Here is a 16,623-nt window from a genome sequence, read left to right on the forward strand (position 1 = left end):
CTTCACTTTTCTGAAAAGTATTCACAAGAATTGGCTAATGAATTTAGCAACAGCATTCAATACTTCTCATAATTTAATCGTAAGTTTAAGAATGGCTTCTCAACTTCTCTCAGTGCCACTTGAACGTTGCCAGCTTGTTTCAAGAGGCTTTAAAGTTTCTTCCTTTAAGTGTTATCCTTGGGAATGTGTTTACTTGTTGCTCAGATAGTAGGTTACAAATAATTTGTAACAGAAAGGAGAGTTCTACATATAGCACTGACAAAAAGATTTTATGCAGTAGACTCAGTTATCCTAGAAACAATGGTAACAAATCGTTTTAGAGCCAGGTATGTAGAAATGCATTGAAATGAAGGCAAATTATTTTATTTTAGGTGACTAACGTATATTGAGTGGCTCGAATGTGGGCATAAAAAAAAGCAAATTACTTATTTTAGGTGGTTAATGTATATTGAGCACCTTGAATGTTGGGCACAAAAAACCATGTTACATGCTTGGCCTCTAGTCTACTTTACTGCATACGAACAAAGTAGGTGGTCTCCAAATTGTTTTGATTCTGCGTGCCTCTTGGCAAAAACTTTCTGAGCACAGCCCTACAGAGTATGTAAATATATTTATTTATAAACATGTACTACCATACTAATTGCCTATTAACTTAAAAATCTTGAACCTAGACATTTAAAAAGGATGATAGTAAGATGAAAGTAATATTTCAAAATTTTCTGAATCATAATCCATAATCAATAGCCAATATCTCAGTGATGTCAAGAAAGAATTTATTATTAATGGGAAGTTTAAATTCTTGATGACTTTAATATTTTTTGGCTAATACCTTTTTATACTAGATGGTTATTGCTTTTTTATTTACAAAGATCAAGGGTCTTTCTAGATGAAAATATTTGGGTTATGAGAGTAAAAGAAAATACGATTATAGTGACTCCATATATTGTAATTATTAACAAATAAGTCCTACGGACATTTTTCTCCTTTTGGGAAGGAAGGATTCGCCCTGAGCTAACATCTGTTGCCGATCTTCCTCTTTTTTTTTTCCTCCCCAAAGCCCCAGTGCATGGTTGTATATCCTTAGTTGTAAGTCCTAGTTTTTCTATGTGAGCTGCCACCACAGCATGGCAACTGACAGACAGGCGCTGTGGTTCTGCCACCAGGAAACAACCCCAGGCCACGGAAGCAGTGAGAGGGGCGAACTTTAACCACTAGACCATCAGGGCTGGCTCTCGACTTCCTGACTAAAAAAAAAATGTTTGGCTAATATTGGGGCAAGATATGCTTTAGTATGATTACTCAGAGCTATTAAGCGGTGCCAGTTTTAGAAAGGGACCATGCTCACCCTCGAAGATGGAAGACTACAAGCCTCTAAAGCAGTTTCAACTCGCTTCCGGTCTGCTGAAAACAAGCGGTATATGCTGTGAAGTGAAAGCACACACATTAGAAATGCTTAAAAGGCATATGGATCACAATCTTGTTGATGATGCCAACTGGAACATTCCATTGAAGCAAACCCTTTTATCATTCATCTTTAAAGAATCAGAATATACCCATTGCTCCATGCATCTGAATCTCAGATGGTCATTTGGGTTTAGCAGCAAGGGTCCCCCTGCCCCTCCTACCCCGTTCCTGCTTTGTTGTTTCCTGAAAATGATGTCACAGGAAAGGGGGATGAGGGAATCTCTGAGAAATCCAGCTGCACTGGTGTGCATACAGAGTATGAGGGAGGCAGCGTTACTGCATTTCCACGCCCCCTTGGACCAGTAGAGAAATGAAACAGAGCCATGGCACGGATTCAGATCTTTGAGAAAAAGAAAATGAATAATGGGAAATGCTCATGCAGCTTACTTTTTGAGAGGAATGCGCCCTTCTGGAGTGACTTGCAGCTTAAGTTTAGTATAGCTGTTGGGGAAGCAGAAAAACAAGTATTTAATTTTAAAAAAGCTTTTTTCTTGAGGAATAAAATACATAGAAAAGAGCTCATGCATATGTACAGTTTGCTGAATTTTCACAAACTGTCTAAGACTCTGCCATAGGCACTCAGATCAAGAAATAGAACGTTATCACTTTAATAGCTTTCCCAGAAGCCCCGCCCGCGCCCCTTTCCAGAGCCCATCTCCAAAAGGGACCCATTATTCTAGCTTTAAACAACATAGATTTGTTTTTGCCTGTTTTTGCATTATATATGAATGGAATCACATTCGTTTTTGTCTCATCTCTTCCACTCAATTTTACATTTTTGAGACCCATCCTTATTTTTGCTTACAGCTGTAGATCATTCACTCTCATTGTGTATAGTACTCCGTTGTGTCACTATAACAACTGTATTTATCTCTTCAACTGCTTATGGACATGTGAATAGAGAGGCGGAGCAACAAAGCTTTCAGACATTGCAGATGGGTGTGTAGATTGGCACTATCCCTTTAGGAAACTGCACACGCTGTGACCCAGAAATCCCATATCTAGATGTATATGCAACAGAAATGCTTACAACATGTTCATCAAAAGTATGTTCTAGAATGTCCATAGCAGCTATTCATAGGGAGACACCTATCGGGAATGGACATTTGCAATAGATAATGATTAGCCAACTAGATGTTTTACTAGCTATAACAAGCTAAATTTCAGGGAAAACATCTTTATCCCTGGGTCCCCTTCCAGCAACATCATCTGGTACAACAGATGTTCTAGAAATGTCTGTTGGATGGAGGATGGTAAGATCAAAGATTGTAAAGAGAAGGAGGAAGAAAGGAAGGAGAGGGAGGGGCATTAGGATGGGTCCTCAAGGTGACAAACTAAGGAGATGAGATGATATCATGAAAAAGCATTTAAGTGAAGACCTGTGAGGTAGTGACTAACAGTAAAAGGAATTCATAAAAGAGTAAGAAAGAAATGTGGGCTGGGTTCTTAGGTCTGGAATGATGGGCATGTCTCACAGAAGAAGAGGGAAGAGAGAAAGTTATTAAATAAAATAGAGGACCACCTCATAATGTTTCCACTTGTAGTTTTGATTTCAAGGTGTCCCAACCTCCTGGACATCCAGTTTTCAAAGGGAAATCAACCAGCTTTCCTTGCTGCTCATCTGGCAAAAATCATTATTTTCCTTGGTCAAACAATTTTTAGAAAGACTGTATAATTCCAGAGTGATTGGGTAATCCTGTTTTGCTTTTCTTTCCTTCTTCTTTTCATTCTGCTCTTTCCTCTACATCCTTTCTCTTTCTCTTTTCTTACTAACACTTGCTGTGATTGTCTATAAGGGGACGAATCAGGACATCAGGCTATTGATTTAAGTAAGCAGGGGAGTTATTGTAGCATCTATCAGAGATCTAAGACTAGAGAAATGAGTACCATATGTTGTTTATTCTCTTCCTCAGATTAATAATTCATATGACATAGGCAGATGTAGAAGCAGAGGACTCTCTGAAATTAATAATTTTTGGTCCTGCGCACAGCTGCCAGGATTTGGAAACGTCTATTGCATGTCCAAGGCATTGATATTCAAGGGAGCTCAGGGTAACATGGGTGTGCAGCTCAGAGGAAAGAGCGATCTTTCTTGGAAGTCTTCCAATTCCAAACTGTGGAGGTATGAGTTCTCTAACAAATCCCAAAGGGAAATTTATGTTTAACAATGTGAGAAGCCAGTGCAGCATAAACAAAAGACTCACAAAGGAGAAAGGAAACTGACTCAGAAGAAGCAACACCCTTAGCAATAAAATTAGAGCTACTTACGCTTTTTCCAGAAATGCGTCCCTGGACATGTTTTGGGCCAGCAGGTTTGTTGCCAAACTAAAAACCTCATTTGTCCATTCCTGAAAAATGTAAATGACACTTGCGTTAGCTTAAATACTGTACTGTATTAGACACATGTTTTTAGCTAGTCTACCAGAAAGACAAATTGGTTCAATTTGTATGCCTAAGGGGATTTTTTTCTTCTTCTCTTTTTTTGTAAAAATGACATAATTAAATTCAAATCCCTGAGTGGCTACTCCTTTCCTAAGGAAATGTTTTTATCTGCTTTTTAAAATCCCTACCAATAGGGAAGTGGTATGTTGCCTTTTAATAACCGAGTGCTTCTTACTGTTTTCCTTGTATTATAAACAGATAAAGAGTTACAGAAAAGATTAAAATATAGTCATATATATTTTCAACACCCCTGCACATATAATCTCCCTACTTTACGACTCAAGCCAGAGCAGCTATACCAGGGAATCTTTAAATGTTAATTACAGTTCTAGAAGTTCTCTAAACCAGTGGCAGTCACAATGTTCTACAGTGTCCTGTACTCTCTCTCCTCCCCACTCTGTCAATCCCTTACTACTCTCCTAATCTTCATCTCTGCCTCACACCATTCACCAGTGATCTCACTTGGCTTCCAAGAAAATGGAAAAAAGCAAATCTACAAGAAAAGTTGAAGTTCCATTCTGGGTGATGATTTTGAACACACAATTAACACTCTGCCCCGCCCCGCCCCCCCAAAAAAAGTTCTTGAAGGGAAGATGACATGAAAGCTAAGTGATCTAATCATCTGATGTTGAGGTTGACTTGGTTCTCTCCTCAATGAAATCACGTTTTTTAGAGCAATAGGTTTTCCACCTAGTTTTATCATTTCTACTATTTCTATTTGTTGTTTTGTTGGTCTTTTGTGTTTTGCCTCCTGACTTAAGACACTGATACTATATCAATGTGTAATACATTTGAGGGAGGATTTGGGGTATAGAGTGATGGGGGAGAGAAGTGGGCCTTCCTTCTAGGCAGGGCAAATCATCTGGGAAGAGAACCAGAAGGAAGCACGCATGGCAGGACTTTGAGGGAATGGAGTGGAGTCTAATAGGAATTGGAAAAAAGAGGGGGAATTACAACTAAAAATGTCGAGTTTGGGCCAGAGTATGGAGAGCACTTGATGTCTGCTAGGTATCTGGAGATAATTTAGCAAAAATTGTGATATCGCTGAAGGCCTTTTTTGGAGGGTGAGAAGTGAGGAGAGCCAGGGCTGGATTGTGTGTTAAGGAGATTATCTGGCAGCCACCTTGAGGACGGATTTGAGGCTGAGAAACCAAAGAAGGGGAATTCACTTAGTAAGCTATCATAGTCCAGGTGAGAAGGACGGAGGCCTTGAACTCCCAACACTGTTGGTGGAGGACTTGGGAGACCACACGCAAGAACTGTGAGTGAGGCCAAATAATTGACCACCAAACTTGATGTTTACACAGAAAAGCATCAGAATGACTTTTTAACAGCTTTAAAATAAAATTTCCTCCGATCAGATCATTTTAAACTAAGCAGTACCTACTGGCACTGGTTTTAAAAATATGTTTCTAATATAATATTTTCTGGGCTAAGGGTCAAGTTTCAGACATTTCCAGCTTCACGGCAAATTTATGCATTGGTAAAAGTATTTATAATTGAGGGCAATGTACCATTTTGTATGTTCACTGAGGGCCAATTCCACACCAGAAATAGGTACAGTGAAAGCATTATGAAGAGTTGGGGAGATTTAACTGGGTCCGACCATTTAAGTTGAAGGCTAAAGCCTCTATTATATCCAGTCCAATAGAAATATAATGTGAGCTACACATGTAATTTAAAATTTTCTAGTAGCCACATCAAAAGAAGAGAAATAAACAGTGAAAATTAGTGAAACTAACTTTAATAATATATTTTATTTAACCCAATATTTCAAAAATATTACTAATCAAGTAATCAACATAAAAATTATCAAGATGCTTTATATTCTTTTTATGTGCTTAGTCTTTGAAATGAGGTGTGGATTTTACACTTACAGCCCATCTTAATTTGCATTGGCAACCTTTCCAGGGCTCAAAAGCCAGATGTAGCTGGTGTCTGCGGCTGCAGAATTGGTCAGTGCAGGTCTTCCAGATCCTTAGCTCTTTCTATGGGTCCTTTATAAAGCCAGCTGAAGGAAAGCGTCATTATCACTTTCACTGCACAGACACAGTGAACTCATTCAGAAAGCAAAGCATAATTCATTTTCATCACATTCTGAGAATGGGAGCATCTAAATTTCCAAGTGTGGAATTCCTAGAATCCATTGGCCTCCTGCAGCCTTTTGAGATAGTCAAAAGATCTGACTCAGGATGAATCAAAGATTCAGGGAATAAAGCAGTGACTAAGGGAACTTTAGAAGTAACTCAACTCTTGGTTGGGTAGTGCTCGCAGTCTATATCACTCTGAACTAAAACAGCAAGTGTCTTCCTTTGGGTTTCCCAGAAGCAGACCCTGAGACAAGGACTTACGAGGAATGGATGTATTACAAAGTGTTCTCTGGCAACATTATAGGGGAGTGAGCAGGACTGGGAAGGGAAGAATGTAGAAGGGTGAGATCTCAATGAAAAACTGGCAGACGGTAATTTTGGCATCATCTCTCCCTGTGTAGACCAGCCTCAAAGTTGAATTTTCTCATGAGGAGCAAGGGAGCTGGAGGATGGTGAGCCCTGTGCTTGTTAGTCGTAGTTCAGAGCTGCTGGAGGGGATGGAAATCCCCAGGCAAATCCTGCTTTCCTTGATAGCAGGCAAAGGGGGTTCTAGCATCCAGAGAGAGCAGCCAACAAAGAGACATGGGTGCTGGCTGCTGGAAGGGAAAGCCCAGCAAGGTGTTGTGTGTGAAAATGACAAAAAAGATTGGAGGCGATGTGGGCAGAGCACTGCTACAGTCAGCTACAGCAGGATAACATATTTCAGGATAACAGAATAACATATTGGGGTACCAGAAGTAGCTACATTGTGTAAAGAAGAGATGCACATCCAAAGCCTGGGGGAAATTTGTTCACAATGTTCTAGAGCAGTGCTTCTCAAATTTTCACGTGCATACAAATCACTGGGGGCCTTGTTGAAATATAGATGCTGATTCAGGAGGTCTGGAGAGGGGACAGAGAATTTGCATCCCAAGTGAGGTCTATGCTGCATCATGCTATGAGTAACAAGGTTCTAGAGAGGACTTATAGCATTGACATAAAACTTGTTAGAAATGTAGAACTTTAAGCACCACACCTTCTGACTCAGAATCTGCATTGTTTTCAAAAAACCCTTACATTTTTTATGCATATTAAAGTTTGAGCATACCTCTGGGCCAAGGATGGCACCTTGAGTGCGAGGAGTTCCAGGACCCGGTTTAGGAAGCATTATTCTAATTTTTGTCTTCTCACTTCCCAAGCAAATAAAAAAATTATTTTGGCTATTTGTTTTAGAATAATCAAAGAGCTCTTACAGCTGTACTAAGAACAACACAGCTAAAGAGATGTGGCCAGAGCAGCTTGAAGCAGCCTTGGCTCATCATGAGATTATGACATAGGCTTCGCTGCAGGGTAGACGGATCCTACCCTGGCAGTGTTCTCATAATCCAGTGCTGGGCCCTAGTTAGTAAGGAAATGGAAGGACAGTTTCTTATTTAATCTGGAGGATTTGTTTGTCTACTTTCAGAGACAAGGTTCTGATGATTTCTGCCAAGCTTGGTTCAGCCCCTGCTCTTGAAATGCTGAAGCTTCTTAAGTGACATTTTCTGTCTTATGATCAATCTCTTCTCATGAAGGGAACAACAGAGACCCGAACTTGAGAAAATGGATCTAAAGGTCAACTTCTATGGAATTTCATCTGGAGTAATCTCTGCTCATAAATGCACGTGCTTGTATTTTATAACTGCAAGATTATTTCCGCAATTCCCTCCTCTAACAGATTCTGGTGCCATTACTGAAATACCAGTGTTGACACCATTAGAGGTACCAAGTTTTCCTACCATGTCACAAAGTTAATGAAAGTTTATTTCTAAAGCCATTCAAGCTCTGTCATTCTTGGCACAAGATTTATGTGTTTGCTTAATCCTATCAATTGATTCACGATTATCAATTACTCTCATAGGTATTGTTTGAGTGTTTACTATGTACTGAGCTAAATTTTTTGCATTCAATAACTTAATTAATTCTTGCAACAATTCTCTAGGAGGTGGGTACTGTTATTAGCCTGATTTTCCAGGTGAGGATTCCAAGTTTCAAAGCCCTTATAAAATTTATTTATATCCTCAGAGCTAATAAAAGTCACAGCTTGGATTAGATCACTGGTTTCTTGGGCTCCAAAATCTGATACAAACAATTCAATAATATAAAAAAGATAAATAAATCCACTAAATGTATTCTGTATAAAGCGCTACTATGAGCTAGGCACTGTCCTGGGCATTTTGCAAAGAATTAATTGATTTACTCCTCACAACCACTCAATGAGAGATATTCTGTTATTACCACCTTATTTTTACAAACGAGAAACTGAGGCACAGAGGTATTCAATAACTGGCATAAGGTCCCACAGCTAGTTATAGGCACACCTGAGATTTGAACCCAGGAAATTTGCCTCTAGAGTCTGAACACCTTCCCTCTGTGCTATGATGATGAAACAAACTCTGAAATTTATGAAGTAAAAACCTTATGACTATGCTAAGATGATGATGGCAGAGGAGAAATAAGATGGAAGGAAGGGTGAGGTCAGCCACAAAATGCAGATCTGAAGTCTTGGAACTTTGATAGTGGTAGGTCACAAATTCAACTTGAACTTGCTTTCTCCAGTGTAAAGAGAGAGATTCAATCATAATAGGCTTCATGGTTGCTCTAGGTCCAGATACCATTGTGCAGCAGTTCAACAACTGTTCCTAGTTCTGAGAACAGAGAGAAATTTCTCCCATTGGCAATTCACACCTCTTAACTTTTTGACCTAACTTATGACTGCAAGGGTTGGGTACACAGACAAAGACAGAGTCTTCTGGAAGCAATATCATCCTTGCAGATGCTTCTGTCCCATTGTTCTGATTCATGTTATCTTTAATATTTTAATGTATTTATTTTATCTTTCCTTTTTCTCAGTGTTACATTTTTCTTTTGCTCATAAAAAAACAGAGAATAGAGTAACTAACACAGACTCAAACTTAACAAATGTTAACATTTTGCCATACTTTCTTTAGTACTTTTTAAAAAATATATACTTAAGACATTGCAGTGCAGATTAACTCTACACTGTGCTTCTCCCTGCTCCCATTCCTCTTCCTCTCCCCAGGAGCAAGCTCTATTTTGAAAAGTAGGTATCAATACTATATCTATCTTCATGTGGATTCTGAGGAGAATGGTATAGATCGGTGTTCAGCAAACTAAGGCCTGAGGGCTAAATCTGGCCCACCACCTGTTTTTATAAAGTTTTATTGGAACAAAGCCATGCTCATTTATTTACATATTGTCTATGGCTGCTTTCATGCTATGAAGGCAGAGTTGAGTATTTGAAACAAAGACTCCAAAACCACAAAATAATTGTTATCTGGCTCTTTAAGGAAAGTTTGCTGCTCCCTGCTATGGACCCCTGTATGTTCAAAATATTACATAAATCATATCATACTGTATGTATCCTTTGGCCAATGGCTATTTGCAACCAACATTATGTCTTTAAAATATGTCTTTGCTGCTGCAATGTAGATCTAGTTTCTTAATTTTAACTACTATACTACCCCACTATGGGAATGTATAATCTATTGATCTATTCTTTTATTGATGGATATTTATGATATTTTCCTTCAAAAACGTTTGTTTGCATAAATCTATTTCCTGTTGCCTTAGGCCACATCCAAGAGACTATCTAGGGTGAATATCATGATGAATTCTTAGAATCCATACATCTTTATCAGCACCAGATGCTGCTACTTGCTCACCAAAGTGGCAAGGGCACTCTACATTCCTATTGGCAACAAAGGAGAGCTTTCATTTTCCCACATTCTCAAAAACACTTGCTATAGTCAGACTTTCAGAAAATATCTGTAAATCTGATGGATGCAAAGTGGGACCTGGCAGTCGTCTTAACTGGCATCCCTGGTTTGCCAGCAGAGTTGAGCATCATTTTATATGTTATGACTGTTCTGCTTTCTCCTTTCTGCAAATTTCCTGTTCACAATATTAACCCATTTTCTTTTAGGATATTTGTGCTCATTGTCTTTAAAAAAGGGAGGGTTTTTGTTTGAAGTTTGAGCTCAAACACAGGCCAGTGATCAATATCAGCCCTATGGGTGGACACAAAGTGCTACACAATGGCTGAATGCTATAAATGGTACACGTGGCATCATGGCTTGCAGGGCATCCTGGCCATGGCTGTGACCTGTTACTAGGCAGCTGGAGTCACAGAGAAAAGGCAGAGTGTAACTTACGCTCTTAAAAGCATGTATTCAGGGGGCCGGCCCCGTGGCCGAGTGGTTAAGTTCGCGTGCTCTGCTTTGGCAGCCCAGGGTTTTGCCAGGTTCAATCCTGGATGAGGACATGGCACGGCTCATCAAGCCACGCTGAGGCGGCGTCCTACATGCCACAATTAGAAGGACCCACAACTAAAAAATACAACTATGTACTGGGGGGCTTTGGGAGAAAAAGAAAAAATTAAAATCTTTAGAAAAAAACCATGCATTCTTTCAGAGAGTTCCTTGGGGAAGTGAAAATATTCTAAAAGGAATACTAAAGCGTGCACTCTCTCTCTTTCTCTCTCTCTCCATATATATATATAAAATTATAATTAGACTGTACAATTTTATAAATAATTACAAGTCAATGGTTACCCTAATGAAGTAAAAGGAGTGACAAATGACAATAATCTAAAAGCAGATATTTCCAAAGTGCCTGATTTGGAAGCCTCAATTTATTGTATTTAATTAATTTTTTAAACCCTCCTGGGATAAATAATTTCTTTTTTTTTTTTTTTTAAAGATTTTATTTTTTCCTTTTTCTCCCCAAAGCCCCCCGGTACATAGTTGTGTATTCTTCGTTGTGGGTTCCTGTAGTTGTGGCATGTGGGACGCTGCCTCAGCGTGGTCTGACGATCAGTGCCATGTCCGCGCCCAGGATTTGAACCGACGAAACACTGGGCCGCCTGCAGCGGAGCGCGCGAACTTAACCACTCGGCCATGGGGCCAGCCCCCTGGGATAAATAATTTCTAACAAGATATTTTAATATTTGTGAGACATACATAGGTCCTAACAATTTTTAATAGCTTTCTATTTATTTTTTATTGGCAAACTCCTGTTGCTGTCACTGATAATGGTGTCCTTCCCATTACCTCTGCTCGGAAGGTGGGTAGGGAGCTGGGATTTGAGTAAGAAGATTCATTGTGCGGCTCATCCAGAGTTGCATTGCTTGGCTGAGCACATTTCTCTCACCTACCGCATGCATCAGAATTCATCCTGCTGAGCATTTGTCTTAATGGAGCAGGAAAGAATCTCTTCATGGTGAAAGATGGTATATGAGATGTGAAGACTTACATTAAAATCAGAAAGGACTCTCTGAGCAGTCACTGTGATTTTGATACTACATAGAGCATTTATAATTTTGGTAAAATTTCCAGTACAGTTTCTCTGTATTGACGGCAATGCGGGTCTTATATTTATAGTCAAAGTGTTGTCATCTTCATCTCATGTTCAAAGAGAAATGGTTGCCACACATAATATAATTACCAAAACAAAACAAAACCAGGAAGCATATTAGGTCCCGATATTATCACTATTGAGACACTAGAAAATCATATTACTCAAATGATGTAATATCAAGGAAAGGTGTATAATTATTTTCAAACTATGTGATTTGAATTTCTTTGGGCTACAGTCAACAAAAACATAACCCAGACTAGCCTAGGAAATAGGAGAATTTATCAAGGACACTAAGTTATTTCCTCTAATTGAAGGAAAAGTTGGACAAACTGCAGCAAAAGTATGTATTTGTAATACAAGATCATCAAGAACTTGGAGCCTGAATGCCAGAACTTTCTTCATTGCTTTTTCACTGCTCTCTCTTCCTGATTGCATTATTTTTTTCCCTACTGACCAGCCTGTTCCCCCTGGCCACCAACTGCGTCAAGAGTTGTTACATATGGTGCCTCCTACCACCAGACAGAGTCTAACTGACTTCCTCACTTCCAGTAGGAAAAATCTGGGAAAGTCTCTAATTGGTCTACCTCTAGAACAATCTATTCAGGTCAGAACATAGCAGTGTCCATACGAATCAAATCATTGGAACTGGGGGAAAAGCAGTGAGCAAAAGGATGGAAGAGTATAGAAAACACTACATATATCCATTCTTAAGAGTACCGTGTAGAGCAGAGAGAAGAAAAGGAAGTGTGTCATTTTATAACTTGCGTGGAATCTCACAGTTCTGTGTCCCATCCTTTTTATAAAATAGGCAATAAATCCATACTTGTTGACTTGAGTGCATGAATGAATGAATCTGTAAATGAGAGTTATATCCATGCTTCATAATTTATGGCGTTTTGAAATTAACTTTTATGTCTTCTCCATTGTTTTAAATATTCAATCGCGATTCTTGCCTACAGGGTTTGTGATGCTGGCTTTACAGATTTCCTGTTGTAATTTGAGCTATGCTGGACTAGGTTATAAAAACTCAAAGTACTGTGTGTAACATGGGGCTGAAGGCACTCTCCAATTAATAAAGTATGAAAGCTTTAGTATTAGGGCTTAAGACATCTATGTTGGCTTTATAGACACATTTATGCTTTGTTTTATGTTTTTGGCTGTATTCTGAAGAACTGCTGCCCAATTAACTTTCCCCAGATAAGTGAAGCACTGCTGTGCTAAATAGTACCCAGTGGTCTAAGGAATAGTTCAAATGCCTGCTGGTGCAGTGTAGAAGATGTGGATGTGCAAGGATCCACATTTTGGGCTGCTTTTGAGAGGCGTCAGGTCTAGCATATCCCAGTCTTCTTCCAACACCTCTTGACATCCTCCTGCCCAGTGGGAAAAGTTTAGTGTGGTGAAATCAAGTTAAAATGAATGTTAAGAGAATTCTTCAACGGATAAAAATAAAGCCTCCCAAAGAGGGCAACATCCACGGCACTGAATGGAAGAAAAGAGAAATATGTTTGCTTTGGCTAAGTTTTGATGATGAGAAGTTTTCAACCCTATCATTGTGAGTATCAGACGTATTTTGAGTATTAGCTGAGGAGACATCCTTCTCTCCCTCCAGCTAGTTTCCTGAGTCATTGCTCATTTGTTCAACGGAGAAAATGTTAATCTAGTGCCCTTATATAAAACTCCCAAAGCTTTGTTTCCACGTCTTTCATGTCAATCCACCATATTCTTGAAATGGTTCTTTCCAAAAGTCTCCTGTCACTTTTATGAAAAGACTCGTTATGTCTTCTAAGCCTAGCCGTATCAATGGTAATTATTACTTTGGTTGAATCTGCTGAATGCTGTGTAGTATAGACAATAAACATATGTAAACAGGGTCTTCAATTATAATTGATACCATTGTTTATTGTTAAAAAAGTAATTCTATTTGAGATCAAATAAACAAAGATTTTAAAAGAGAAGGAAAACAGCTGATTTCTTTAGTAAGATAGATGTCAAGAGGAAAAAGAGGCACAACCACAATTTCTCGGGTGTTAAGTCGTGCTGCTTATCCATTAAATGAAATCTGTTTGACAAAATTCAAACTGCATCCCTTGAAAATTGATTAGTAAACTACACACAGGTTCCTCCTCATTAACATAGGAAATTCTGCTAAAATATAATTTTCTCATTTGGAAGTCAATTTGTTTTAAACACCTTAATTATACCCCCACTATCTTTATTTTGAAACTTTTTGCAAGCTAGAGTCTTCCCCTTTAAACGAAGGGGTCCTTGGCCCTTGGTGAGTGACTCTAACCTGTTAGGCCATCCTCTACGATGAGAGCTATTCTTTCCTTTGGCTCCGATGGCCTCACCTTTGGCCATTTCTCACTGCCTATGGAGGCTATGGAAGGGTGAATTTTTGTGCTTGTCTTCTAATTTAAAATTAAAATACTGTTGTCAGTTTATCTAATGGTTGTTACTGACTCTCATATTGTTGATGTTTTTGCTACTTTATTTAAAAATATACTTTATTGGATTTCAGAACCCCACTCTGCCTCTCTCTAGCTGGGGGACCCACTGCTAAGTACTCCCTAATAACCATTTTCCCCTCTCTCCTAACTGAAATTTGACATTATTCAGGCCAGCAACATTTAATAACTGAAAAATCGACATTTTCCAATTTCTCCAGTAACTAGAGTGGCAACGTGAGACATGGTGAATCACATATTAGCAGAAGTCTGCTGGGGCGTTCTGGGAAAACTCGGTTTCCTGGTGTAGGGGCTGCTTTCTTTTTGCTGTTGGGAACACATATGGAATGGCTGGAGCTGCAGAGGCATTTTGATCTCTAAGGAAAAGGAGGTGAGAATCACAGGGTCTCAGCCTTGTTATCCCCGAGCCACCAAATCGATGCCAGAAACTACCTACCTTCAGGTTTCTTGCCGCATGAGGAACAAAAAAAAAGCAAAACCAAACAAAATGAAAAATAAAAAATCCTTCATTTATCTAAGCTACTGTTTGGTTTGGTTTTCTGTAACCCAGTGTAACCCTGCCTGACAAAATCATCTTGGGCAAATTTTTTGACCTGTCTAATATTCACGATTGCCTTAAAAAATGGAAGTACTAATAGGATTGGCTTCATAAGGTTGTTGTGAGAATTAAGTGAGATAGCTCACATTAAATGCTTTGACGAGTGACAGCCATAACAAGTGCTTAATAAATTGTAGCAAGCTAAAACTTTATTATTTATCAAAGAACCACATATACAGCTTTCCAAAAATTGTCCAGAGGTGCTATAACAAAAGACAATGATGGCTTAAGGAACTTTTACTCTAGTTCTGCTTCTTGACAACCGTTTTCAGAATTTCTAATTTTACATTTCTGGGAGTTACTTCCATATTTCTAAATAATATATTTGCACTGCTTTTTCTTGATTGACTGATTTTAGAATTTAACTACTGATACCCTACTCCGATTGACGAGGTTTTAAATCTGTTACCCTGTCTCCCACCTGCCCTTGCTCCTTCTTTCTGAAAGAACTGGTCCACTAGTGTTCTTTCCCCTCGCCCGCATCACCTCTACGACCTCAAGCAACATACTTAACCCGTTTCTTAACCCACTAATTAAAGACACTATCACCTGGCTTCTTTGTTTGTGAGAGGAGGACTCTTACCTGCTAATCTTTTTACCTCCAACTCTTGCTAGCTTAAATTTACACTTTAAATTGTCAAAGTTGAAATGTTTTTATCTTGTCTAGTGTCCGTAATTGACTTTAATTATTTGCATGTAAATGATTCTAAATGTTCAAAACCAATAAAATAAAAATTTACATGTTTATAAAAATGCAAATATAATTTTCTGCAGGGCCATATATTAGACTCTGATTATCTTACTTGCTAGTGTTCCACCACCACGAACCATATGGCTTTCAAAATCGAACATTCCTGGGGCTGGCCCCGTGGCCGAGTGGTTAAGTTGGCATGCTCTGCTGCAGGTGGCCCAGTGTTTCGTTGTGTTCGAATCCTGGGCGCGGACACGGCACTGCTCATCAAACCACGCTGAGGCAGCGTCCCACATACCACAACTAGAAGGACCCACAACTAAGAATATACAACTATGTACCGGGGGGCTTTGGGGAGAAAAAGGAAAAAATAAAATCTTTAAAAAAAAAAAAAAGGGAACATTCCTAATACCAAGACAATATGAATGTTTTTTGGCTGTTCCTCCAGTTGTTGAAAATCCTGCATGCTTTGGCATGCCTTATATTTAGATTATACATTTATCTCTTCTGTCTTAATTTTCTTTTGGAGAGAAGAAACAAGCCTTTTTCATGCATGAACTATCTTCCAGCTTCCTACTCACATTGCCTGAATCTATTCCACTCCCAGACTTGATATTTCAACTTCAAGATCTCTCTTTAGCTTTCATATATTTTCTTGTATTTGGTCTTTCTTATTTTCCATTCTTCTGTTTTCCCTTTTTCACTGGCTATGCACTCTCTAAATTGATTGGGCCTCTAACTCCTATCTTTTCTCTTATTGCCATCTTTTTGTCTTTTACTTTTTGGTTGTTTGTTTGCTGCCTTCATGGTTCTTATTGTTGTTTGGTTCCACATTCAGGGATAAAGATAAAGTTCTGTAGAGTTTTGATTTTGATTCCATTATCTCATTTTTGATTTCTAAGAAAAGTTTCTATTTTTGTTACCCATTTTTCATAGCATCTTGTCCTTATCTAATGGATATAATTTATTGAAAAGTCTCTCCAAAAATTACTTTCTACGTTTGTATTTTTAAAAAATTATTTACTTCTTGAATTATCCTTGTGTCTTCCATGATCATTTCTCTTTTTGTTCACCTTGGCCTCTTTTATCGTTCGATACTGTAGCCTTTCTCAATAGCCTGTGGCTATTTTGTTAGTTCACATTTTAGACTGGGGCAATAGAGGGGCTGACTGGGCGCTCTGAGTATGTGAGTAGGATTTACCGGCCTGCAGACTTCTCTTTTGGGTAAGCACATGGGTGCCAGCCACTATGGTGTGGTATCCATAAATGCTAGACTGAGAAGAGCTTTACTCTGGATCCTTGACTCCAGTGCTAGCCACTATAATTCTCTCTGAATAGTTTGTTCAATTCCATAAAAGACAAATGCTCAGCTTTTTGACCTGAGAAATAATTGGTTATCAATTATTCTACATGTGGAGCAGCAGAAGGGAGTGGAGAGGCTGACAGTTTCGTCCATATTCCTTTAATTCCTTGCTC

At 38.8% G+C, this 16,623-nt stretch overlaps 1 protein-coding gene across 1 annotated transcript in view; it reads right to left on the reverse strand.

The window, feature by feature from the left end:
• The window catches only part of PLCB1 (phospholipase C beta 1), a 666,959-nt gene that overhangs the window by 208,716 nt on the left and 441,620 nt on the right, over positions 1-16,623 (reverse strand). The window contains exons 5-7 of the mRNA XM_046679966.1: positions 3,733-3,812; positions 1,852-1,905; positions 1,346-1,421 (exon numbers count right to left, since the gene is read on the reverse strand). Coding sequence (XP_046535922.1) covers positions 1,346-1,421; positions 1,852-1,905; positions 3,733-3,812 — 210 coding nt within the window. The remainder of the gene's footprint in view (positions 1-1,345; positions 1,422-1,851; positions 1,906-3,732; positions 3,813-16,623) is intronic.

This window comes from Equus quagga, chromosome 12 (genome assembly GCF_021613505.1).
Source record: "Equus quagga isolate Etosha38 chromosome 12, UCLA_HA_Equagga_1.0, whole genome shotgun sequence".
Lineage (NCBI taxonomy): Eukaryota > Metazoa > Chordata > Mammalia > Perissodactyla > Equidae > Equus > Equus quagga.